General features: G+C 31.0%; 2 protein-coding genes and 1 long non-coding RNA gene across 9 annotated transcripts in view; 1 reads left to right on the top strand and 2 right to left on the bottom strand.

The window, feature by feature from the left end:
- Positions 1 to 7,928, top strand: part of LOC105205186 (putative phosphatidate phosphatase) — a 55,570-nt gene extending 47,642 nt beyond the window's left edge. For 2 of the 3 annotated variants that reach the window (XM_039450974.1, XM_026139812.2), the window contains exons 8-9: positions 5,360 to 5,398; positions 7,753 to 7,928. In XM_039450974.1, the coding sequence (XP_039306908.1) occupies positions 5,360 to 5,398; positions 7,753 to 7,848 (135 nt within the window). In that variant the 3' untranslated portion in view covers positions 7,849 to 7,928. The remainder of the gene's footprint in view (positions 1 to 5,359; positions 5,399 to 7,752) is intronic. The other variant, XM_011174477.3, reaches the window with a different exon arrangement.
- Positions 903 to 3,213, bottom strand: LOC120358139. Its single transcript, XR_005575076.1, has 2 exons — positions 2,423 to 3,213; positions 903 to 1,266 (listed from the first exon to the last, which is right to left on the bottom strand). It is a non-coding gene; the product is annotated as an uncharacterized LOC120358139 (long non-coding RNA).
- Positions 7,929 to 9,162: 1,234 nt separating the features above from the next.
- Positions 9,163 to 25,687, bottom strand: LOC105193057 (pH-sensitive chloride channel 2). Of its 5 annotated transcripts, none has more exons than XM_026139809.2 (9): positions 25,413 to 25,687; positions 16,045 to 16,228; positions 15,700 to 15,914; positions 14,717 to 14,799; positions 12,805 to 12,951; positions 12,557 to 12,712; positions 11,371 to 11,536; positions 11,082 to 11,271; positions 9,163 to 9,835 (listed from the first exon to the last, which is right to left on the bottom strand). In XM_026139809.2, the coding sequence occupies exons 1-9, from the start codon at positions 25,490 to 25,492 to the stop codon at positions 9,572 to 9,574; spliced, it is 1,485 nt and encodes a 494-aa protein (XP_025995594.1). In that variant the 5' UTR covers positions 25,493 to 25,687; the 3' UTR covers positions 9,163 to 9,571. The 5 variants fall into 5 exon arrangements, with proteins under 5 accessions (XP_025995594.1, XP_039306906.1, XP_039306907.1 ...); XM_039450972.1 differs by having other exon boundaries at positions 12,805 to 12,894; positions 15,700 to 15,929; positions 25,413 to 25,685; XM_039450973.1 differs by having other exon boundaries at positions 15,700 to 15,929; positions 25,380 to 25,677.
- Between the last annotated feature and the right edge of the window lie 111 nt (positions 25,688 to 25,798).

Below are 25,798 nucleotides of genomic sequence, written 5' to 3'. Positions count from 1 at the left end.
GATTTTTGTATCAATGATTGAATATGATGGTAAACAAATAATATACGAACCGAGCCAAATGTGCGTACTTACATATTATTAATAAAATTGACAAGGATAATAAGCATTCATCACAAAAGTGGAAACAATTATTTCATATATTTATCTCTCAAAGACTGATAAACTATTTATGTAAATGTCCGAAGTCTTACTAATCCTTCTTCAATAACACATATTCTAAAGCAAAAAGAGCGAAAAAAAACTTAAACGCCATGGTGAAAAATTCAAAATTTAAAACAGATTTCAAGATTATAAAATTAACAAATAAATAATAACAAATATAGTTTTAGATTTATGATGTTTACACCGAATAGTTCTGAATAGCTAATTTGATGTCTTTTAACAAGTACTAGAATTTTCAATATAAACAAAACTTTTTTGATTAAAAGAAAAAAATGTATGTCAAATCCGAACAGTTCTCAATAACATATACGATTTCTTTCGACAAATTCTAGAGTTCTCAAGTTATCAAAATTTTTGATTGAATTGTGCAGCGGCTATTCACAACACTCAACAGAAGTTCCAAAATTCTTAAAGAATTTTTCACGAAGTCGACCTTGTAGCTTCAAAGTGTAAAAATATTTTTTATGAGTTCTGGTAGTCCTGTTGAGTATTCTAAATAGCAGCAGCAGAATTCTATCAAAAATCTTAATTGAGAAAATTAGGTAAAACTAATACTTTTGATGACTAATATTTATATTATATCACTTTTAAGAATTCAATCCCATTTTTTTTTTACATTTTTGGACAGAACTTTTTCTAAAATGTATTGAAAACTTTAGAACTCGTCAAAAGGAATCGTGTATGCTATTCCCAACTATTCGACTTGCATTTTTTTTGTTTTTTTCTCTTAATCAAAAAAATTCTTTTATATCAAAAACTCTAGTACTCGGTAAAAGACATCAAATTAAGTATGCAGAAAAACTCTATGTTTTCCGGTAATGTTCATAAAAATACGCGCTAACAGATTAATATAATAAGAAGTTTTATTTTACATGCTGAAGTATATTTGCATACCAATAAATTGCTGGATGAAAATACTTTCCAGAATTAAATATTGACATTAATCTAGTGTAGCACATCCATTTTAAATGAATTCCTATCAATGGATCTCTATGAATATCTAGAGCAATGGATCTCTATCAATATATTCAACATTACTAGATTAAAATATGATTTGTCACTTACCGATACACGATGCGCAGCAGCAAAATTTTCAACGTCGACCTGAAAAACACAAATAAATATAATTCACATTATAGTAGTATCCGCAGTAAATAATATTGCTGCTAGAATTGAACAAGCTATATGCATTACAATTACAATAAGCTCTTTATTGTATCATCAGTCAACAGTTTCAAATTTGCATACTGACAGAGAATATGTGATATTAAAGCTAGAAACTAGAATATAATTATTTCAAGTCAGACATGCGAAAGCAAACATTATTCTAACTGTAAAAAAAAATGAGATATCGAATGAGCAAGGGCAGGAAGATGAGGGCACGGATCTGAAACTGTTAACTAGTAATAAAATAAAGAACTTATTGCAATTGTAATACCTGTAGCTTACTCAATTCATAACCATGGACCTTAAGGGACTAAGCAAGATTCACTTTTCCTGAAATCTTAAGAAAATGACATGTAATATTAATCAGGATAATTGTACGCTTACAATATTGTTTATTAGAGTAAATATTTTATACAGAAATTTACATGCAAAGCGTTATAAAGTTTTATAATGTAAAATTTTATGAGATTTTAATATCTGTTTTTATACAGGATTTGTTATGTGATAACAACTGCGATACCTGTTCTAGAAAGCAACACGCAACTTAAGTTTACTTTAATAAACAATATTGTAAGCGTACAATCATCCTAATTAATTTTACATGTCATTTTATTAAGATTTCAGGAAAAAAACAAATTTTGCTAAGATCCTTAAGGTCCACGATTATGAATTATTGAGCAAGCTATAGGAGGCATTACAATTGCAACAAGTTCTTCATTTCATCACTAATTTACAGTTACAAACTTGTTCTCACCTTTCTGCCCTCGCCCGTTCAATATCTCATTCTAGTGAGAACAATGTTCGCTTTTGCACATCTGACTTGAAATAATTTAATTCTGGACTCTACCTTTAATATTATGTATTTTCTGTCAGTACACAAATATGGGAACTGTTAACTAGTGGTAAAATAAAAACTTAAAAGTTATCCAAGTTTCTTCCTTCTTTAGATAATTACTTTAAGTGACCACTGTGCCGACAATAAAGTTTAGTTCAAACGATATAATATTATTCTTATTAAATTACATTTACGAGATAAGAGGGAGTTACCACTTATATAAGACACATATGTCAATTAATAAAATAATGCACGTACCGAATTACTCCACGAAGGCCGTCCTGCGCTGACGATGTCTCTTTTTGTTGTTCTTGAATCGCACATTAACGATGAACGCACGATATATTGTTCACTATTTACGATACCGCACTCGCGACGCCGTCGGGGAAGTTAACATCGCGGCAGACGACGAATCTCGAGCGCCAGAAGATCGCGCGGCGTAACATAACCTCTTGACCGGCTAATCGCGGCCGTTGCTAACCCGCAACACGCGCGGACAATTATCATGTTCGCGCTCTCAAACACTGATAAACATACGAATTGAAACTGAAAACAAACAGCCGCGGATTGAAAAATGCGACCGACCGACCGACCGACGGGTTGACGTCGTCGCTAACGCAACGAGCTTCGGTCGAACGGCCCGATATTTTATTCGGCATTCTCGATAATGCGCGAGTAACACACGAGCTCCATTCAGCGAAATGTGTTACGATCGCGGCCGATCAGAAACAATGGAGATTGCGAGGCAAGCGGAGAATCAAGTAACGTACTACACGAGCACGAGGCAGCAACGAGACGCGAGCGACAAGCTCGTCGTAATGCTTCACGAAATACGATCTGTATACGATCCTGGTACTCGCTGGTACTCGCGCAGCTACTACACTCGACACATCCGACGTTATATCCGCACAGAACTTCAACATGAGAAACACGTAAGAAGCAGCAGGAAGCACGGAGCATCCGCCGGTCACCGATACAAGCGGGTAGAAGACAAAGCAACATGACGCAGTGCTGCGCAGTGCTGCGCAGTCACTACGCCATCAACGAACGTTGCCGAGGGGCGGCGGACGCGAACGAGTGCCGACTTGGCCGCCCGTGGCGCTCGGCGCGACGTCAGCATGTACGCCATCTACGACGTTGCCGAGCGGTGGCGGACGCGCCCGAGCGCCACGGGCGGCCAAGACGGCACTCGTCCGCCGCCCCTCGGCAACGTTCGCGGAAGGCGTAGTGACTGCGCAGCACTCGCAACGTCGCGGAAGGCGTAGTGACTGCGCAGCACTGCGCAGCACTGCGTCATGTTGCTTTGTCTTCTACCCGCTTGTATCGGTGACCGGCGGATGCTCCGTGCTTCCTGCTGCTTCTTACGTGTTTCTCATGTTGAAGTTCTGTGCGGATATAACGTCGGATGTGTCGAGTGTAGTAGCTGCGCGAGTACCAGCGAGTACCAGGATCGTATACAGATCGTATTTCGTGAAGCATTACGACGAGCTTGTCGCTCGCGTCTCGTTGCTGTCTCGTGCTCGTGTAGTACGTTACTTGATTCTCCGCTTGCCTCGCAATCTCCATTGTTTCTGATCGGCCGCGATCGTAACACATTTCGCTGAATGGAGCTCGTGTGTTACTCGCGCATTATCGAGAATGCCGAATAAAATATCGGGCCGTTCGACCGAAGCTCGTTGCGTTAGCGACGACGTCAACCCGTCGGTCGGTCGGTCGGTCGCATTTTTCAATCCGCGGCTGTTTGTTTTCAGTTTCAATTCGTATGTTTATCAGTGTTTGAGAGCGCGAACATGATAATTGTCCGCGCGTGTTGCGGGTTAGCAACGGCCGCGATTAGCCGGTCAAGAGGTTATGTTACGCCGCGCGATCTTCTGGCGCTCGAGATTCGTCGTCTGCCGCGATGTTAACTTCCCCGACGGCGTCGCGAGTGCGGTATCGTAAATAGTGAACAATATATCGTGCGTTCATCGTTAATGTGCGATTCAAGAACAACAAAAAGAGACATCGTCAGCGCAGGACGGCCTTCGTGGAATAATTCGGTACGTGCATTATTTTATTAATTGACATATGTGTCTTATATAAGTGGTAACTCCCTCTTATCTCGTAAATGTAATTTAATAAGAATAATATTATATCGTTTGAACTAAACTTTATTGTCGGCACAGTGGTCACTTAAAGTAATTATCTAAAGAAGGAAGAAACTTGGATAACTTTTAAGTTTTTATTTTACCACTAGTTAACAGTTCCCATATTTGTGTACTGACAGAAAATACATAATATTAAAGATAGAGTCCAGAATTAAATTATTTCAAGTCAGATGTGCAAAAGCGAACATTGTTCTCACTAGAATGAGATATTGAACGGGCGAGGGCAGAAAGGTGAGAACAAGTTTGTAACTGTAAATTAGTGATGAAATGAAGAACTTGTTGCAATTGTAATGCCTCCTATAGCTTGCTCAATAATTCATAATCGTGGACCTTAAGGATCTTAGCAAAATTTGTTTTTTTCCTGAAATCTTAATAAAATGACATGTAAAATTAATTAGGATGATTGTACGCTTACAATATTGTTTATTAAAGTAAACTTAAGTTGCGTGTTGCTTTCTAGAACAGGTATCGCAGTTGTTATCACATAACAAATCCTGTATAAAAACAGATATTAAAATCTCATAAAATTTTACATTATAAAACTTTATAACGCTTTGCATGTAAATTTCTGTATAAAATATTTACTCTAATAAACAATATTGTAAGCGTACAATTATCCTGATTAATATTACATGTCATTTTCTTAAGATTTCAGGAAAAGTGAATCTTGCTTAGTCCCTTAAGGTCCATGGTTATGAATTGAGTAAGCTACAGGTATTACAATTGCAATAAGTTCTTTATTTTATTACTAGTTAACAGTTTCAGATCCGTGCCCTCATCTTCCTGCCCTTGCTCATTCGATATCTCATTTTTTTTTACAGTTAGAATAATGTTTGCTTTCGCATGTCTGACTTGAAATAATTATATTCTAGTTTCTAGCTTTAATATCACATATTCTCTGTCAGTATGCAAATTTGAAACTGTTGACTGATGATACAATAAAGAGCTTATTGTAATTGTAATGCATATAGCTTGTTCAATTCTAGCAGCAATATTATTTACTGCGGATACTACTATAATGTGAATTATATTTATTTGTGTTTTTCAGGTCGACGTTGAAAATTTTGCTGCTGCGCATCGTGTATCGGTAAGTGACAAATCATATTTTAATCTAGTAATGTTGAATATATTGATAGAGATCCATTGCTCTAGATATTCATAGAGATCCATTGATAGGAATTCATTTAAAATGGATGTGCTACACTAGATTAATGTCAATATTTAATTCTGGAAAGTATTTTCATCCAGCAATTTATTGGTATGCAAATATAGTTCAGCATGTAAAATAAAACTTCTTATTATATTAATCTGTTAGCGCGTATTTTTATGAACATTACCGGAAAACATAGAGTTTTTCTGCATACTTAATTTGATGTCTTTTACTAGAGTTTTTGATATAAAAGAATTTTTTTGATTAAGAGAAAAAAACATAAAAAAAATGCAAGTCGAATAGTTGGGAATAGCATACACGATTCCTTTTGACGAGTTCTAAAGTTTTCAATACATTTTAGAAAAAGTTCTGTCCAAAAATGTAAAAAAAAAATGGGATTGAATTCTTAAAAGTGATATAATATAAATATTAGTCATCAAAAGTATTAGTTTTACCTAATTTTCTCAATTAAGATTTTTGATAGAATTCTGCTGCGGCTATTTAGAGACTCAACAGGTCTTTCAGAACAGAACTCGTAAAAAATTTTTTCACACTTTAAAGCTACAAGGTCGACGTCGTGAAAAATTCTTTAAGAGTTTTGGAACTTCTGTTGAGTGTTGTGAATAGCCGCCGCACAATTCTATCAAAAATCCGAATGAGAAAATTATGTACAACTGATATTTTTGAAGTTTCGATTAATTTTTTTATATCATTTTTAAGATTTCAGTTTCAATTTGTTTTAATTTTGCGGGGACAAAACTATTTCTAAAATGCATCGAGAACTCTAGAATTCGTCGAAAGAAATCGTATGCTATTGAGAACTATTCGGATTTGATATATATATATTTTATTTTTTTTATTGTCTTCTCTTGAAAAAAAAATTTTTTTATATCGAGAACTCTAGTACTCGTTAAAAGACATCAAATTAACTATTTAGAACTATACGGTGTAAACATCATAAATTTACATGATGCAAACGTTTTGTTAAATGTCTACTTTAAGTTCTCAAACAGTGGGCTAATGTTATTTGTAGTCTTTTTAACGTTAAAAACGTCATTTTAAGGATAGATTAGGTCGCGCGAACAAATATCGGTGTAAATTTGTCCATTTGAGTAACTTTATATAAACAAGTGGCATACATACGTCGTCTCAAACAGTCTGAATAAACTTTCTTACGTATGGTGAAGGTTAAATTAAATAATTGTCGACATTTACATGACTATCACTTATATTATAGTAACCTGTTTTTATGATCAAATTGCTTTGATCATAAAACTAACATCCATATGTATTGTTATTCAATGTACCTATTATATATACATATATAGCGAAGCAAAGAATAGAATTAATCTCAGTAGTACTTTTCTCCTACGTCTTATCTTTCTAAAGAAAAACTAACCAAATACAGTAAAGTATGAAACGTTAACGTGTCCGATTCAAATGTTTAAATAAATATAAATTTAACAAACACATTTTTATTTGTATTATTTAGTATTTAATAATTATTCTGAAAGATGCCAATTTGTCACATTTAGGGAATTTGAAAATAATCTAAAAAGTCTATCGTCTTTGAGTCGATTGCGATTGTCTAACATTATTATTACCGGTACGGTAAAAATGTCATTCCGAAAAAACTGATATTGGTAAAGTAGACAAGTATTTAATGGCGATGTTGCTTAAGTTCGCATTAGTTCCTGAAAAAGTCCAGTACTGTATTGGATTTGTTTCGCTCATCCTTAGTCTGAACCCGACAGGCAAAATAGCAAACTGATTTAAAAATTAATACATATATAGGATCTGCTATTACTAATCTCTATTCATTTGAGTCTACAGTTTTGTACATGCAGGCATAGCGAACGGATTCATATTTTTAATTTTGAATCTATTTTAATCTACTAGCGTTTACATTAGTGTATTATATTTAACTAGACACATAAGAAATGGATTCAATGAGTACATTCAGTAAACCCAACAGTTGGACAACGTTATTAGATTTTCCACTGAATCTCGACGTTGATTTATTGGTTTTAAAAGTAAGAGCTAATTACATTCGATAGCTACTAAACGGCTTATTCGGCTGAATGTGCCTAATGTGTAGTTTCTATAATATTCAATACCTTTTTCACACATTTAAAAACTTGATTTATATGGATTTCATCAATCTAATCATTTCTCGTATGCTAAGTACACATTTTATGATATAGTATAATTTGAAAAATTTTATCTCCACCGTATTCTGTGTTGAAAAAAAGGAATTTGTTATTATATGACATTATTTCTATTAATTACAGGATGAATCAAGTCCATTGCAAGAAGTGAAAATGCAAATGTACGGCGGAGTTGATAAAAACACGGAAGATTTCACACGCAGACGTGATAATAATTAAAGATTTCGCATAATTTATCAACTCAATGTATACTGTCTTTAACATAATACATTTTAATTCCATCTTATTGTTATTGTTAATTTAGATGTTATATTTGAATGTTTTTTACATATAAATAAACGCAGTTTTCGACCTCTTGAAAATAGATAAACAGGTGGTTCAAAGACTCGAGCGAATTTTTGAGTATGAATATAGTGTTAATAATGTTGGCTATATGTGCATGCGCAGAGTGATTAGAAAAAAAAGATGACCCTTTATATTATGCTATCTCATGCACGTTTTCCGCTTATGAGCGTAATATGGTAGTGATCATTACATTACTAAAGTTCAGTGATTGTATTAGGTGTATAATTAATTGCAAATTCTCGATCCCTACTTTTAATCAACTACAGCACTTATGGTGTGATAAAGGACTTGTAGGTTGAGTTAGCGACACAGAGATGTATCGCTAAAATAGGGAGACTGTATATTGTAACGTCCAGAGCGATTTTTCATACCCTCCCCATTTTCATCTTCTTTTTTTGTGTATATCGCACATACATTTGTACTACGCGCTAGTGCATAAGTTATCAATTGATAACTGCGTTTAACGCGTGAGAAAGCAAACGGCGAGTATCGTTGTCGGGTATTTTTACTTACAACTTTTATAGAATACTAGACATATGATATATGAACGATGTCATGTTGTTGTGCAACTTTGCAAATTGAATTATATAGATCTTCGATAAGAGTTTGCGAAACATTTAATATTTTATCAAGATTTGTTGCTTATAGGTCTATCTTTAACAGAACCTGCTTTTTCAAAACATTTATACAGTACGAATGATAGTCAATTTAGATTACCATTGTCCTAGCTCATTTCTAAAAGTTTGATTGAAGAGCTGTCCCTTATACATAAGATCTACGATCATCTTATGATCCCTATCCTATTCACGCATCATCAAAAAGGATGTACGCTCTAACTCAGTAAGCATATTTTAAACTCGTAGGCCTCAGAAAGACGTGTAGCGATCGAATGAGTTTGATGAAGGAAATTTCTAACTTATACAGTTTTTAGCCTAGTTTGGGTGTATCCAATAGCACTAACCGCTCACTAAACGCTCTATAATCTTTCTGTATGAGATAATACTATGTAATATTTACAACATTACTATGTAACAGCTATATAAAATTTTAATTTTATGTTATGTTTATGTCATAATATCAAATTACTCCTAAAAATATGAAATTACTACTAACATGGATGTAACGTATTATATTATTATACCTGATGTATTTTGTTTTATATAGTAATATAGCAATTATATTTCTGTGTCTGCTGGAAAAGTTCCATTTATTAAATAGAATTACATAATTATTTTATATAATATGATTCGTCTAAATATTGTTCATATAAAAGTATTACTAAAGTAAATAACTACAAAAATAAATAATTTACAAGATATTTTATATTTTATTCTGGCATATTTCAAGATAAAATTAATTTCTTCGTTTTCAAGATATTCTACTATTTTACAATAAAATTCTTCATATTTTACAAACAAAATGTTTCTAAACTCATGTTTATACGAACCCTTTTTAATGTTCGATTGATGAGAATATATATTCTTACAATATTTGTCATTTATTCATAGAAACTCTAAAAAAAAAATTATATGAAGAATTCTAAAAGAAATTTTCATTAGAATGAATTAAAAATAGGAAGGTTCATTGCAGCGCAATTTCAGATCCATATAAAAGACCAGTAGAAAATGTTGAATATAATGAATGATACAGGAAATACTATCCTGCTGCGTTTATCAATCCATTGAGCGATCTCCTGAGGTGTCATTGTCGTGAAATTTTGTAACTTGGCCAGAGTTGCTCTGCGTGGAAATGGTTTAGTTGGTGGCGTGCTATCAATGGTTGTGATACTACCAACGGAATGATCCGGATCCTTATCTTCCTCTACTCTTACTGATGGAATGTTGATCGTGCTCGGAAAACTCTGGAAAACGATGAAAAGCACGATAGTTCTATAAATCTGGAGCAAAATTCAATTCAGAATATTATGACCTATCAAGTCATAGTCACGCACGCGCGCGCGCGCGTGTATTGTGTGTGTTGAAATGTGATTAGGATTAGAAAGTTACACGCTACTTTGTTATTTTTGTTACAGTTATGTATTTCTTTTAATAGAGATGAAAATGGTATTATGGGGAGAGGGGGGAGGAAAAAATTTTAATAAATAAGTACAAAATTAGACTAAAAAAATAAAATTTGTTGAAATTTTTATTTCTTCATAGAAATATTTTTTTGAAGAAGTATCTAGGTAATGGCATAATAAATTACAATATTTTCAAATCAAGAAATCGGCGAAAGTAGTACTTCATGAAAATCTATAATATTTTTAAAGAATAATAAAAATCTAAAATTTTTTTAAAATTTATTTAGCAACAAAATTTAAAATAGGCAAAGCATCTACTTATTTAGAAAATATTACTGTTGGGTTTGGGAAGGGTCGCTGTGACTGACAGGGCCTTCTATTCTTGCGTTTCTATTATTTTTTTATTAGTCCAAAGATTTTTTGCTTTAATTTAAAATTTAAAAATTAGAGATTTTTTATTTAAATTATTTATTTTTTGCAAATTTTTATAACATAATTTTTTTTTAAAACTACATCATAAATCCAGATGAGGAGGAAGGTAACCAAAAACATGTGTGTGGAGCTAGGATTAAGTACATATTGGACGGTAATGAATTGAGTGTTTTCTAGAAAAAAAATCGAAGTATGTATTTGACGTGTAGTTTTTTTACCTAGATGTTAATTGTAGTTTGACGTAGTTTCACTGAAAAATTAGTAGAAAGAACGCACAAAAAACTACAAAAAATAACAAAAGTGTTTAAATTCTAACATTCATTTTTATGTAGATTTTTGTAGAATTTTTTCAAATTCGTATATAGAATTTTATTATCCCAGATAACAATTCGCGAAGTCACGTTATTCTCACGGTGTGACAATCACGCTGAGTGTGCAATGTTTTCCTCATTCTACATAATGTATACATACGCGCACACATAGTTTAGGATATTGCGTGATAAATGTAAAAATAAAATAAATAAAATAAGTTTTGTTTAAGATAATTGAAATTTGATTCTTTATCTAAAATTAAGCTACATGTTTTTTTCTTAAAAAGAATATTTTTCAATATAATTTATGATATTACAAATAGCATTGACAATTAATAACTTACGTGTACAGTGAGATAATTCTGGCATGTAAAGTCCTGCTCGTTGCTCGTATTCGCGTTGTCTAATGATGACCATGATCGCGATCGTTCCAAACCCGTTGTATTCTTCTGAAATTGCTTTCTTGCTAATCGTGGCGTCAGAGTTGACTTGAGAATGTATTTGCTGTTGACTTTCTTCAACGGCACATTTTTCCTGCACAAGTATGATACATTACACGTATTTTTAAATAATTTATTTTGGCTAATAAACGAAAGTAGTAAGCATTAAAATTTTAATGAAAAAGTTGCATACTTTCTTCTGTATATGGTATTAACGAAGGCAAACTCAACCATTGCTGCGAACAAAAATATTGTGCAGCCTAAGAACCAAATTTCGCTCGCTTTTATATAAGAGACCTTCGGTAACGAATTTTCAACTTTCGATGCGAGTGTCATAAACGCTAAGATAGTATTTGTTCCTGAAAGCATAAATTTCGTGTGATGATATATGTATGTATATATGTATGTGTGTGTGTGTATGTGTGTGTGTGTGTGTGTGTGTGTGTGTGTGTGAGAGTGTGTGTGTGTGTGTGTGTGTGTGTGTGTATAACACACAATATACAATATATGTATTATTCACACAACATGTAACATGTCGGTCATCACAATAATATTACAATATTGCAGTTATTGGTTTCGTTCTAATATACATTGTACTAAAAAGTACTAAAAAGTTATAGATCACCTTACGTGTATTATAGCTTTTCAGTAGATAGCTTTTCAGACAGTGAATTTCGAAACGTAACCATTATAAAATTACAATGAAATATAGAAATCTTACAGAAATATTATATCATCTTGCAATATATTGATGTAATATTGCAGTTATATTATTGACAATAAGATATTATAACATGTATAACGTCACTTATATGTCACAATGTAAACTTGTATAATATTTTTATTATATTGTAGTGCAACATATGATTTTGAAATATTATTGTACTGTACAATATTACAATATAACAATGTGATACATAATATCGCCAACAGATAAACACGGTGGTATTATATTTCTTATAATTAAATAACTACATAAGATAAAGTAAAATGTACAGTTTTACGAGACTCCTCAGGTATGTTTTAATTAAATAATATTATACCTTTTGAAAATGCGTCCCTCTAAAAATTGGGCTTTGAAATATGTATAAAATTATATATAATAAAACAACTGCAACATATTTGTAATATGAAAATATTAAAATAATTTTCCTCATAATATTATATAAATATTACAGTAATATTATACAATTGTGATGTCACAATTATATTATTGTGATTTATTTTGGCAAACATTTTATATTACTGTGATACCTTTGTAATATTAATTCTGTATTTCATTGTAATATTGCTATTAAAAAAAATGTTGTGATATTACCGTTATGTTATGTGCTATATGGATATTATTTAACGTTAGTGAGCTTGCAAATATATTTTACCTAAAACTATCCGCGGCGCACTCGCATCTACATGTAACCAAAAGGACACCCACGAAATCACCACAATCAATATAGACGGTACGTAATAGTCCATCATGAAGAATCCCATTTCACGGGCCAGTTTAAACGTAATACTTATTGAGCTGAAATTACCGGCTGCAATCGTTATACCATAGTTTTAGTGACCATTCAATGGCATACTTATTTATTTCTGTATTAGATCAAGTGTTAAATTAATTGAATTTTACCAAAATGTCCATAATGCTGTTGCGTTGAAGTGTAGGAGCGATTGACCCACTTGTCCATAAGTTTGTACTCCGTCAGATATAAATTATCCGCTATAACAATCGGATTTTCATCCCAATCTAATACCATTTCGTTCACATTGTGAGTCCCTCAGAAAGAAAATTGCATTTTTAAAGCTTAAATTAATTCAACATTAACATTTTTATCATTTGTTTTTACTGTTTATGGATTTTTTTACTGCTTTCATTGATAGTGTTTTATAAAATTTACTTATTATATATTATAATTAAAATCGACAAAAGCTAGAGAACAATTATACAACCGTTAAGTTAGCTACGTTCCTCGTACTCATAGCAGTCGAAGAATAAAAAGTATACAGTATTGTTTCGAACCACCAATAGCATTGCTTATGCTTTATTATTTTTCATCTTAACGATTGAGATGTACAGCATACCTTCACGTACAATACTCTGTCTCTGTCTCTGTCTCTCTCTCTCTCTCTCTCTCTCTCTCTCTCTCTCTCTCTCTCGTAATAATCATTATTAATCGATCATACGCTCATTTAAAAAATTGTAATTATCACTATAATTGTTAATAACTTATATACTACTGAAAATAATCCGAACCGAAACGTCTACATTGTTAATTTTATTGAATTATTGTCAGTCAAATTAACAATTGTAGTAACGTTCAAGATTAAGTTCATATATAAGAATTAAGGTTTTGCTTACACGTAATTATATTGGTCGTTATTTTTAACCTAATATTTATAATATTTGTTATGTATATTACTAAAAGAGAAGAGAGTATTATAGCTATTGTAGATATAACGACTATCTCTATTATCTTCGTTATTTGGAACGAATTCTAACGATTGTTTATGGAATTATTCGTTTTATAGTCCCCCTTTTTTAGTGGCGTTAATATGCTAATATACGATAGTTAATAATTGTTATTGTAAGGTATTTTTACTTCTAAGCACTTCAAAACTTTTTCAAGGTTTAACACTTAATTATACATACTTCCTCGTTGTTTTTAAACTTGAGCATATTATCACACAAATCAAGAGACGCAGTAGTGTTTCGCGCTAAGTGAATGTTCAGCGCGAAGAAACCGCGTCTCTTTATGCGGCGGCGACTTCTGAGCATCTGAGATTATTGGATCTCATTGCAATAACGGCTGAATCGATCAAGTTCTGAGTAGTCTTAATCGATAGCTTGAAAGTAAATTGTATAATAAAAGTGTTTTTAGTTCTGTGCCCTACGAGAAAAGATGCTAGCTAAACGGAATAACTCAGCAGATGAAAAAATCATAGGGGTTATTAAAATCATACGTGTTTGATGTGTTTATAATCCACATGGCAAACCTTCTAAGGACATCCATGGGACTTTATAACACCTTAAACCCGTACCCATCCCATTCACGTTCAGGACGGATTCAGGATCATTTTGAGGACGTTTTGTGCTATTAGGGACGTCTTTTTGAACTGTTTCAGATGGATAATTTTAACTAAATCTCCTGCGTCAATTAAATATGTATTTTCGAAAAAGTTGACTTCGACTTTGACTTATTATAATAAAAACATTTAAAGAATTATTCAAAAAACTTTTCAATAGTTTTTATGTAGAAAGATATAGTGTAGAGTTTTCAACTCTATACTTTACTTTTTTTTATGAAAAAAATTAATATGATAAAATAATATCTTCAGCCGTTATATTAAAAAAATCTTTTTAAAAATGCCTTAAAAAGTTTATAAAATTCGAATTTTAATTTGGCCGATTTGTTTAATTAACATTCTAAAAAATAAAGTGCAACTCATTTAGCAGTACTTAAAAATAGATTGTTTCGTACTTAATAATGATGTACCCTCTAATAAAAGTAAAAGCAATCAATAATATAACAATGGTAACTTACAGCTTTCGAATACCAGCGGACACTCTTGCACGTCAAATGGGAACTTCTCTAATCGAAGACCACAGTTGAGGGTGGCTTCCAATCTGAAATTTAAATAAACTAACTTAATAGATCTGTGTTGGCAATTTATTTCGAAAATTTATACACAAATTAATACAGCGCAGTAAGATTGCGAAAACATGGGGAAAATATTTCATTGCAACATTTTGCAAAAACTTTGCAAAATATTGCTATAACTGTTGTAGTTAAGGTAAAATGAGTTTTTTTAGAGATATCATAATAAAATATTGTAACACTTTTTTCGAAATGCAATCTGATCACCGAGCAGTTGTGTCTTATACTTATGGACCTAATAAAATCACTTTCATCCATCCGCTCTATGAGTAAGTTCCGAAATTCATCGAAAAAAAAGTGCTGCAACCTTCTTTCCGCTGACCGTACACTCTGCTAACTTAATTTAACCATTGATTAATTTAACCGTGATTAGAAAAATATACCTGAGAGTAAGTTAACGTTATTTGTCGATATTTTGACGTCATTTTTGACGACAAATAACGTCATCTCGTTATCTAGAATATTTATTACTTCGACGTCGAATTAATGTCAATTTCATTATTATTTCCTGATGGGTAGAATGAAAAATATTTGGTGGAATTGACATCGATTCGATATCGATGATGATCGAAACTGTGACCACCTGTGTATCGAAATCGATGTGAGGATCGATCAATTAGAATCAAATTTTTTATTCTAATTTTCTTTTTATTCTACTTTTCATACGGTAAAGGGCTTTGCAGCTATCCCAGTGAGAAATGGTACATACATACATCAAATCGACATCAAGTTGACGTATGTACCATGTACCATTTCTCACTGGGATAGCTGCAAAGCCCTTTACCGTATGAGAAGTAGAATAAAAAGAAAATTAGAATAAAAAAATTTGTTCGAGTACATCTCTTAATGTATGAGATTAAATCAAATACCTAGTGTTTAATATGACCATGCCGTAAGAACTGATAGAAATCAGCAGATCTTTGACGCCACTCCCCATTACCACTGAAGTACGCTCGTTAGCGACGTATACAGTAGGCGTCCAAATCAGCTCGTGAGCATTTTGACCGCCATATATTTGAGTCAAATAAGGAGCAATATCCGCAAATTTCAGCCGTTTATCCAGATATCGAAACTGCAGCATTAACTGCACCTCAAATTGCTACAATATATCACTTATTTCCTTTTTATTAACGTTCTTCGACGAAGCTTATGTACTATGCACTATCTGTAAGACATAGCTAAGTATAAAGTATTATATAAAATTGTGAAGATACCAGAGTTTTGGCCATGTTGGACTTTATCGTGTAGATAAAAGCTCTGGTGTAAATTCTAATCGGATCCGTCTCATTAATTACTCCAGGAGGCCGTACCATCTTATCGTAACGACATTCGTTCGCCAGTTCTTGCAAAAGTTCCGTTTGTGTCATGGAAGTGCCAAATGATGGGCAATTACCGGATCTGCAATAAACATAAGTATTGAGTTTTTATTTGTTAAATACTATGTTTCTGTACTATTTTACAATATATAAAATTAAAAATTTATTAATACGTTCATTATAAAAAATATAAAATTTATAGCATTTTTCACACTATAATTGTTTCTAATTTTAACCGTTCAAAATAAAGTTCATTATAAAAATTATGATGTATAATTGTAATAATTTAAATTTAAGTTAATTTATCCTTAACTAAAATAGTCTTTGGTTTATGAAACTTTAAACGTAACTAAGTTAATTATATAGTCAGTTAAAAAACTTCGTTAAGAAAAGGAACTAATTTACCAAATCGTAGAATTCATTATAAGCACTTATAATGCTTTTGCATCTAAATTGTATCTTCTCTTGATTATGGAGTTTTAATATTGAGACAATTGATAAATAACTTCACATATTTTAGCAAAAAAACGTGATCTCTATTAATTTTAATAAATATTAAAATTAATAGCGAGATAATTTCAGATTTCTGCAAAACTAAATAAATATTAAGTTTTGCAGAAACTAAAGTTAACATGGAATAAATAATTTTTTTCAAATTCCCTAACAAATTATAAATATAAAATAAATATAAAATTAATTTTAAATAAGTATTAAAAGGCATTTTTTAAAATCATTATTTCATAGGAATAATTATTGTTAAATAAAAGTTTTAATTAATTTTAAATAAATGTTAAACGAACGGTTTCCTTAACTAATAATTAACATAAATTAAATATTATATTAATGTTGAATAAATATTAGAAGCTATTTCTTCAAATCATTATTTTGAATAAGTAATTAATGTTAAGTAAATATTAAATTAACGTAACATTAAATAAACGTAAAATAAATGTTTTTCCGATTCTGTATTTAAATAAATGATTGATATTTAAGTAAATCTTAAATTAATGTGATAATAATATCAAATAAATGTAAAGTTAATATCTTAAATTCGAAAGAAGAAGACTGATTTTCTTCAAAGAAATGTTTCACCCTCTAAAAGTGCGTTAGGGCACGTATAAAAAAATATGTGTCTCTTATTTTTATTTGTACTACAACGTATTAAAGGCTCGTCAAAATTGGAGGAGGACACTTCCGTCCCTTTCCTAGTAAGCATGATATTATAACATTGATGTTATGTTCCTATTAATTGATATTTACTTGATAATTTTACTTTTTGCTTAATTTGCAACTTTCATGTGATATAATAAATATTCCAGTAAACGAAAATGTATAATCCATTGAAAATTTATAATCCATTTTAATTCATTGAATACATTTTGGATTTAAAAGACAGCAATTAAGTAATTTCAATCCTATGTCATGAATGAGCCACGAAAACTCCTTTTAGTTTGAAAAAATAAAAATCACTTTATTTCAATCCCGTCTCATGAATTAAAATGGATTACATGGGCCGCATAACTCTTTTGGATTGAACAAAATAGAAATCTCACTTCAAACTTCAATTTCACTTTATGAATTAAAATGATTTTGAAAAATCCCTAAACTTTAATTAAATAGAAATAGATTTATGTGGTCATTGCCGAATCCAAATTCTTGATTTTTTGAATCCATCTCTATCCATTTTAAATATTTTAAATCCATTTCCATTTGCTGGAATTCAATATTTAATCACGAACTTTGTTAAAGTTAATTTGCACTTTCTTTTGAGAGTTAAAACCGAGGGGAAATTCACAGCCGGCATTGGTGTACAAAATTTCGGCAGTGGACTGCCGAAAAAAGTAAGCAGTGACCTATAATATTGACGGCATTGTCGTCAGTGGTTGGGGAGTGGTGAGCTCACTTCAGAGTCGGTTTTTCGATCATGCGGTTGAGCACAAAAATTTTTTCTTGCATATTCCGAAAGTACATAAATAAAAGAATATTTTAAGCCTATAATCAATTTCATAATTGCTTTCTTTCTGGTAGTTTACTCTTGTACCTGAACGGTGGGGTGCTCACTTCAGGGTCGGTTTTTCGATCACGTGGTTGAGCACAAAAATCTGGTCTTGCATATTTCGAAAGCACATAAATAGGAGAATATTTTAAGCCTATAATCAGTTTCAGAATTGCTTTCTTTCTGGTACTTTACTCTGGTACTGTACCGTTAATGTGTATTCGTACTTTCGGGACGATTTTCTGGTCGAAGAGATTGAGTACGAACATTTATTTATATATCGTTGGAAAGCACATAAAAAGCACTTAATTCTAATGTATTTATTTTTTTATTTTATTAATTATTTATATGAGTTGGTGCTGGCTTAACGTTAAGCTGGCACCCCCACCTTCAATCTCATTTTCCTGCTAAACCGCTCGAGCACAAAAATTTCAAATAGGGTACATAATTAGCACATAAAAAGCACTTAATTTTGGCATAAGTGGCGTTTCGATTTTTTGTGGTGGGGGTGCTAACTTAACAGACATTGTTATTTTTAGTATTCTATTGTTTGAAGTTAGGTATACCTATGCATAAGACATCACATAATAATGTGCAATTACAGTAAAATGTATAGAATTTTTAAAGAAGAATGTTTAAAATTTATTTTGATTACAAACAAATACAATATCAAGGTCATTATTTTGATTATTTTTATTATTATTTTTAGTGTTCCATTGTTTGAAGTTATATGCATAAGACAGCACATAATAATGTGCAATTACATTAAAATGTATAGATACAGTTCGTAAATAAAATTTTTGGAAGTTTTTTGTATAATTGTGTAGAATACTTCGGGAAAGCTTTAGAATTCTTGTGCAGGAATTGGCGTATGATAATGGGCACGCAGTAGTATTCATAATTGCATGGCATTGCCTTAATTTTAATATAGAATTGACGGCATTGTAGGCATTGACTAACAATAAGCATTGTCGGCAGTGTACAAAAATGTCGGCAGTGTTTTACAGCAATGCCAAAAATCGGCATTGGTGTACAAAATTTTGGGTTGTGAATTCCCCCTCGGTTAAAACATATATGGGATTAATTTTGAACAGAATAATTTCCTTATTTCTCTTATTTATTTTAACTTTGTTAATTTTAACTTTAAACGTCTCCAAATTGTGGCGAATAAGATATTTCTCAAATCAAAATCGAATTAAATTAAAAAAAAAAACTAGAAGAGATAATTATCCTTTTCTTAGAATCTCTTTTATAACAAACCTTATAAATTGATGCTGATAGGAAGCGCAAGTTTCATGAAACTGATATGCAACTAAAATTATAACGTACGTCATTAATAGTAGCGATACGCTTAGTTTTGAAAAAACGGCTCGAATTATTATTCTAGACCTCGTTTCTTCGCGCGTGTTGTCTCTAATGTATATTCATTATCTCTTTTGTATCGATGTGGGTGACGCGTTTACAAAGATGACACCAGAGAGGTATAGATAATCGTATACTGAAACTAATCCTCCGCTAGTATGCACATGACAATTGGAAATTCACATTTCTGTTGCAATATCAATTAATTATATATAAGATATCTGGACTGAGTAAGGCTACTTAATTTATTTTATTTTTATAACTTTATTTTAAAAAACTTTTAAAAGAACACTTAAAAACTCTGTTTAGTTTCACATCCCATCCTGCGTAGCAAAATAATTATTTTTGGAAACACAATATAATATTTCTTATTTTATAAAATTTATTTCATATAATTTTATATAATTCTTATTTTTATATAATACTTATATGATACACGATTATATTTCAAGCGATACATAACGATATTTGACTAATAAAGTTATATATATTATGATGTGTGTGTGTGTGTGTGTGTGTACACATACATATAAGTATATATAATATAACTTATTAGTCAAATATCGTTATGTATTGCTTGAAATATAATTTATGTTTTTAAATATATAATTATTAATAAATACTTGTTCAAAATTAATTTTCTAAAATAACTTAATTAAATGTTAGTTTTATTAAATAAATATTTAATAAAAATATTCTTATTTTGTTCTGCATAGCATTTTGTACGTTAGACCTTTTTCTTTTTAATAATTCCTTGTTGCAATTGTTTAGTTATTGTGCAATACATTTTATTTTACTAATATAATCATATCACTTGATAAATAATGTAATAATAAACAAATAAGGTAGGCCCTATAATAATATACAAATAAATTAGGTAGGTCCTATTTAACTCATGTATCTTACAATTTTTTAATCTCAGAAGTTTACCCGCTGTTAAATTTCAAAATACCCATAAACATTTTTTCATAATTATATCGATTTACGTGAAATAAGTAGCTGTTATAACATCTTGCAAAAAATAATTAAGTATTCTCCCGAACGTGCGTATTTCATTTATGAAGAATCCACAAAAGAACACTGCCGACTGTTCTATTAAGTTCTTATCTCGCGGCTTTCTCTACGTTACTTGAATTTACAACATATATCCTCGCCAAATATCTCGTTAATAGAAGATATCAAGATATCTTCTAACTTACCCGGGTAGCACGGAGAGTTCAAAAAGAATTCAGATTCAGGTTTATGTCATGAATACAGAATTTATTTTCAAATATAAAGGAAGACAGTCAATTTACGATCAAATTAATTGATTTTGTAAATTATATAAAAATTAACTAATAAAATTTTGTGTCGTCAGTCATCCTCGGGACACAGTTACAACGTACAGAGACATTCCTGACAATACTATTTTATCAGTTTAATTCTTTCCGAGATTATATTAATTACTTTAAAATGTTTAGGAGAGATCAGTTATTATTTCTATTGAAATTTATTGATTTTATTTTTTAACGTAATACCTTGACTTAATGGAATTCTCGCCTCCGACCGAAAAATGTTATGGAAAATTTTGATCTTTTGAACCATTTTAACGTCTTTTGAAGTACTAAAATTAAGTGTTGTGCTCGTGCGTTTGGCACGTACGATATATATATATATATATATATATATGTATATGTATATATGTATGTATATGCAGTTCAAAATTGCTATTCAATTATGCGTGTAAAATAATATCTGTAATCAGAATAATTCATGTAAAACTGATGAAGACTAAGTGTAGTCGAAGAGTCTGTGTTATACTTCGCAGAAGAATAAATCCATAACATTTATGTAATTTACAAGATTAATTAATTTGTTGGTAAATAAATTAGCTGTCCTTTTCTTTATATTTTGCGTTGTAAAAACAAACAATAAACATTTTTTTAAATTATGAAATTATTAATAATAAATGACATTTAAAATATTTTTTTTAGTGGTATAAAATTTTACATACTCTATTTTGCACGTAAACTTTATTCCATTTTAAGAAAAGTACATATTTGCATTAATATTTTAGAAATATTATTTAATATAATCTTAATTTAAATGATTTAATATTATGTTATATTAACTAGAATATTACTTAACATTAAATAATATTGCGCGCCTACAAATACGTACAAAAGTACATTCAGAATGCGGACTGAACGCTAATGCCATAGCCGCTAGTAAACGACTTCCCGCGCACCTGGCAATTTCGATCGCGCGCTTGGATTTGGAGGAGGGTCGGAATAATTCGGCTATCTTTATTAACTTATAACTCGTTAACTATTGCGATAATCGCAAAGGGTATAGAACTAAGTTTGGTCCATTCTACTTATATGCGAATTTTATCATTAATTATAAGAGAACCTGTATATATTGATAGAACTGAACGTTGCCAGCGCCACGGTGACATTAACTGACACTAGAAACTCATGAGTTGCATAGACCTACATCATCTCTGTTCTTGCTCTTCCATTTCAACAACTAACGCAAAATCCGGTACTTGCTACTAAACACAATACTGTTTTTCTTTATCGCTCTGCATCTGGATTTGTATTTATAAATTTTAATCAATAATTTTTTATTTTTCGTTTCTGATCTTTATAGTTTCAATGGTATAATACTGTTCTTTATACATTGTCCCTAGAGCAGGGGATCGATTGTATATTAAATAACTTGATGAAAATTACAAAAGTGAGTAAATTTACTAGAATATTTATAATTTTATTGATCAAGCTCTAATGAATTTGCTCACTTTTGTAATTTTCACTCAACTAATGTATACACAATCATCTTTCAGGATGATCTCATTTTGTACATATTAACTATTTTGACAGTTCGCCAAAATCAATTGTGTAAATGGATTTAAAAAATTCTGTAAAGCTAATTCAATAATATTCTTTAATAAAAATTGTCGATAATTTGCCTAACTTTAGGATATTCTGAAAAGAATCCTAAAGACGTCCTGTTTTACCAACTAAATAATTTTGCAATAATTTTTCATAATATTACTTTTATAGAATTGAAAATTCTATTCCATATTTAAAGTACACATTGGTATATGTCTGTAGTATCGACCTTATGCGGAAAACAAAAATAATTTTCAATTCAAATCTTTTTTATCATTTCTTAGACTGGCGGAATGTGGCATTTAGTAGACCAATATTCAAATCTGTCAAATCGTGACAATTTGCTTAATATAAAAGCTCGATACAGTTTGTACTTACGAGTCTCCAGATATATAGATTACGGGAGCATCGCGTTTAACTGTATTGCAAATATACAGCCACTTACAGCACAACTCTTCTTTTGGAACAGTCAATCAGAATATTTTATATTAAATTAATTAATTAGCGATGTGGGCAATCGGATGTCATCCGAAAATTACATGAAGAAACAATATCGAATGTTTTAAATTAGACTTGGACACTTAATGTAAAGACTTAAACGAAAATTTATCCGTAGGTGTGCATGAGATATTGATGTAATAAATTAATAATATGTAGTGACATATTAATGTTTCGTAAATTGTATATATGTATCATAAATCATATGTGTATAAATCACTGCTCAATCGATGAAATTGACGACTTTAGTATCCCCTTAAGCATTTAAGTCAATTTAAATATAATTCTCTACATAATTTATATATTCAAGAAAGTATTTAAGATTGGACTGCCAGTATTTGGGACACTGTCAGTAACGGGGCTATATATCCTAAGTTTAATTCTAAAAGTTAATATTATCTTTTCATATAATCCGGTCTATTCCTGTTTTGTACAGACTAAAATTTTTATATGAAGCAAATATTGCACACACGTTACACTTTTGTGTGACAGCTATAGATACCATATTGAATAAAATATTAGATAAAAATAGATAAAAAATCAAAATCAGAATTTCTTAAATTTTTTTCGTTCTCGGCATAAAGTCAAAGCTTGATATCTATACTTAAAAAATATTGTGAAAATGAATTTTTTAATCTGTAAATATAAAAATATTGTAAAAAATTGTGTTTACAAAAAAACAGAACAATTTAAAAATTTCTAAAATTTTTTTATAAAAATCGAAACATTTTTCAAAAATATTGAGAAAGTCTGTTTGAGAATTCTTAATATAAAAATGTAAATTCTGAAATATTCTAATATCTCTAAGATTCTAAGATTTCTCATTTTATAATTTTTGAAGAAAACTAAAGAAAAATCTAAAGAAATTTTAGAAATTTCTTTAATCTTTAATTTCCCATATAGCACAGAACATATCAGCAATATTGTAGTGACATTATAACATTTTAACATTTCTGCAACATTGCTAAAATGTTCTGTGCTATATGAGTAAATTTAAAATATGAAAATTTCTTAAAAGTATTTAGATATAAAAATTTGTTCATCAGAAGTGTTTCCTAACATACGCATTATTTTTCATGAATCTCTACTCGATTGGTTTTACTTAAATCACTAATTGATAATTGAGATATTTAAAATAAGCACCGAGCTATATTTAAGCGAATGAGTCGATGATGATAAAACGCGTACGTATGTGTGTATTATGCGCGTACTAGAAAGAGCCCAATAAAAGACAAAAATTAAATTTGAATATCAGTATTTGAACAGGTGTGAATTGAATTCGATGCTTGTTTACCATCGAAATGAGACAGGACTCTCGCACGCAAGCATGAAAAACGAGCAATAGTCCAAGCATTTCGTTAAAGCGGCCTTTATTGAAACTGTCAACTCGTCTCGATAGAAAGAGCACTGACGATTTTTGCATCATACAAGAAAATCGAACTTTTCACTCCTCAGTATAATTTACGATATTATTCCGTAATTCGTTAACAATCGATCATGTTTATGAGGATTCGAAGGTTAAACGTTATGCACTAATAAGTTCGAAAGCAGCTATAAAATTTTGCAAGGTTGAAAACAGTAATCGAGCGAATTTTCGTGTTTCTTTATTATCGAACACGCAAAACATTCAGCTTACGTAAAAGGATGTATTTTATTTTTTTTCTTTTTTGTTTCGTGGTATTTTCTAAAACGCGGAAAAATAATGATGAAAACGACGCGCAGTTTTGCAGAATTTATGGTATATACACACACACACACACACACACACACACACACACACACACACACACACACACACACACACATACATGCATGTATTATAAGAGCCACCGACATCTGACATCATTGGAAGAACCGTTCTCCATTGTCTTTCACGTAAAAACGACAATTTTGAGCATTTGTTAAAAGTCATTTAAGTCATTTAAACTATGAAAATTTAAATAGAAAGTAAAGCACTTCGTGTAATACTTTCATAACCACAAATTAAAAAAACAAAAAAAAAAGATATATATATATATATATAAATTAATTAATTTACACGCGCACGAGTGTGTGTGTGCGCGCGCGCTTACGCGTGTGTGTATGTATACATATTCTTTTATGTTTATAATATTACTTTATACTATATCGTGATATTAAACTTCAAATATTTTATACATTTAAGTTAAATAAATACTTAACTGAATAAAATTTATTATGTTGAAAAATTTAGTTTCAAGTGTAGTTCAAGTACACACACCCACACACACACACACACACACACACACACAAAATTTAAATACACAAATACTTGAATTGAAAAAATTTAATCAGATTAAAAAATTTAGTCAATAACAAAAATTTAATCGTAACAATAACAACAATCGTAACATCGATAGTGACATCGATTTTTTCTTCGTGTACAATTTTTTCCTTTGTCTGCAAGAAATAGTCATTGTTGCAAATCACACGTCTATTTTTCGACCGCTGGCATTATATATTTTCAATCCTTTCTTTCCTTTTACCTTATCAGTAATCGAATTAATTATACGGCTTACACTTTGGTTGCGTTCGCGAGCAACAGCACACCCGACAGACAAACAAGAAGCATTAGAATGATTTTCTTCCTCGAAATCATCTCAAGTATCTTTCTGTCACTTAACAGTACCACTAATAGACTCCGACTGATCCTTCTTTGTGATCTGCGAATGCGGTCGGGCGAACAAATTTACTGAAAACCAGACAGTCAGACCAAAGCTCGCTCCCACTCTCATGGTGCTTCTCCAGACCCGCTTGAACTCTCGCGCGCGCACACACATACACACACACACACACACACACACACACACACACGCGTACATACACACGTATACTCTCGTGTGGCAACCTGTGACATCAATGCACACACTCGTTATATGTCTAAGATATACAATGTAAATCCTCG

This window comes from Solenopsis invicta, chromosome 6, assembly GCF_016802725.1.
Source record: "Solenopsis invicta isolate M01_SB chromosome 6, UNIL_Sinv_3.0, whole genome shotgun sequence".
NCBI classification, from domain to species: domain Eukaryota; kingdom Metazoa; phylum Arthropoda; class Insecta; order Hymenoptera; family Formicidae; genus Solenopsis; species Solenopsis invicta.
The sequence above is the reverse complement of the archived record's forward strand: the minus strand, read 5'-3'. Positions and strand labels throughout refer to the sequence as shown.

What these genes read in the sequence shown, in the direction of transcription:
- LOC105193057 (XM_026139808.2), bottom strand. Translation starts at nt 25,492, where the DNA reads ATGATTTCGAGGAAGAAAATCATTCTAATGCTTCTTGTTTGTCTGTCG. An exon ending in CTCGCGAACGCAACCAAAGT is followed by an intron (nt 16,229 to 25,412) that starts GTAAGCCGTATA and finishes TGTTTATTGCAG; the next exon opens with ATCCGGTAATTGCCCATCAT. An exon ending in AGAATTATCTCACTGTACAC is followed by an intron (nt 9,836 to 11,081) that starts GTAAGTTATTAA and finishes ATCGTTTTCCAG; the next exon opens with AGTTTTCCGAGCACGATCAA.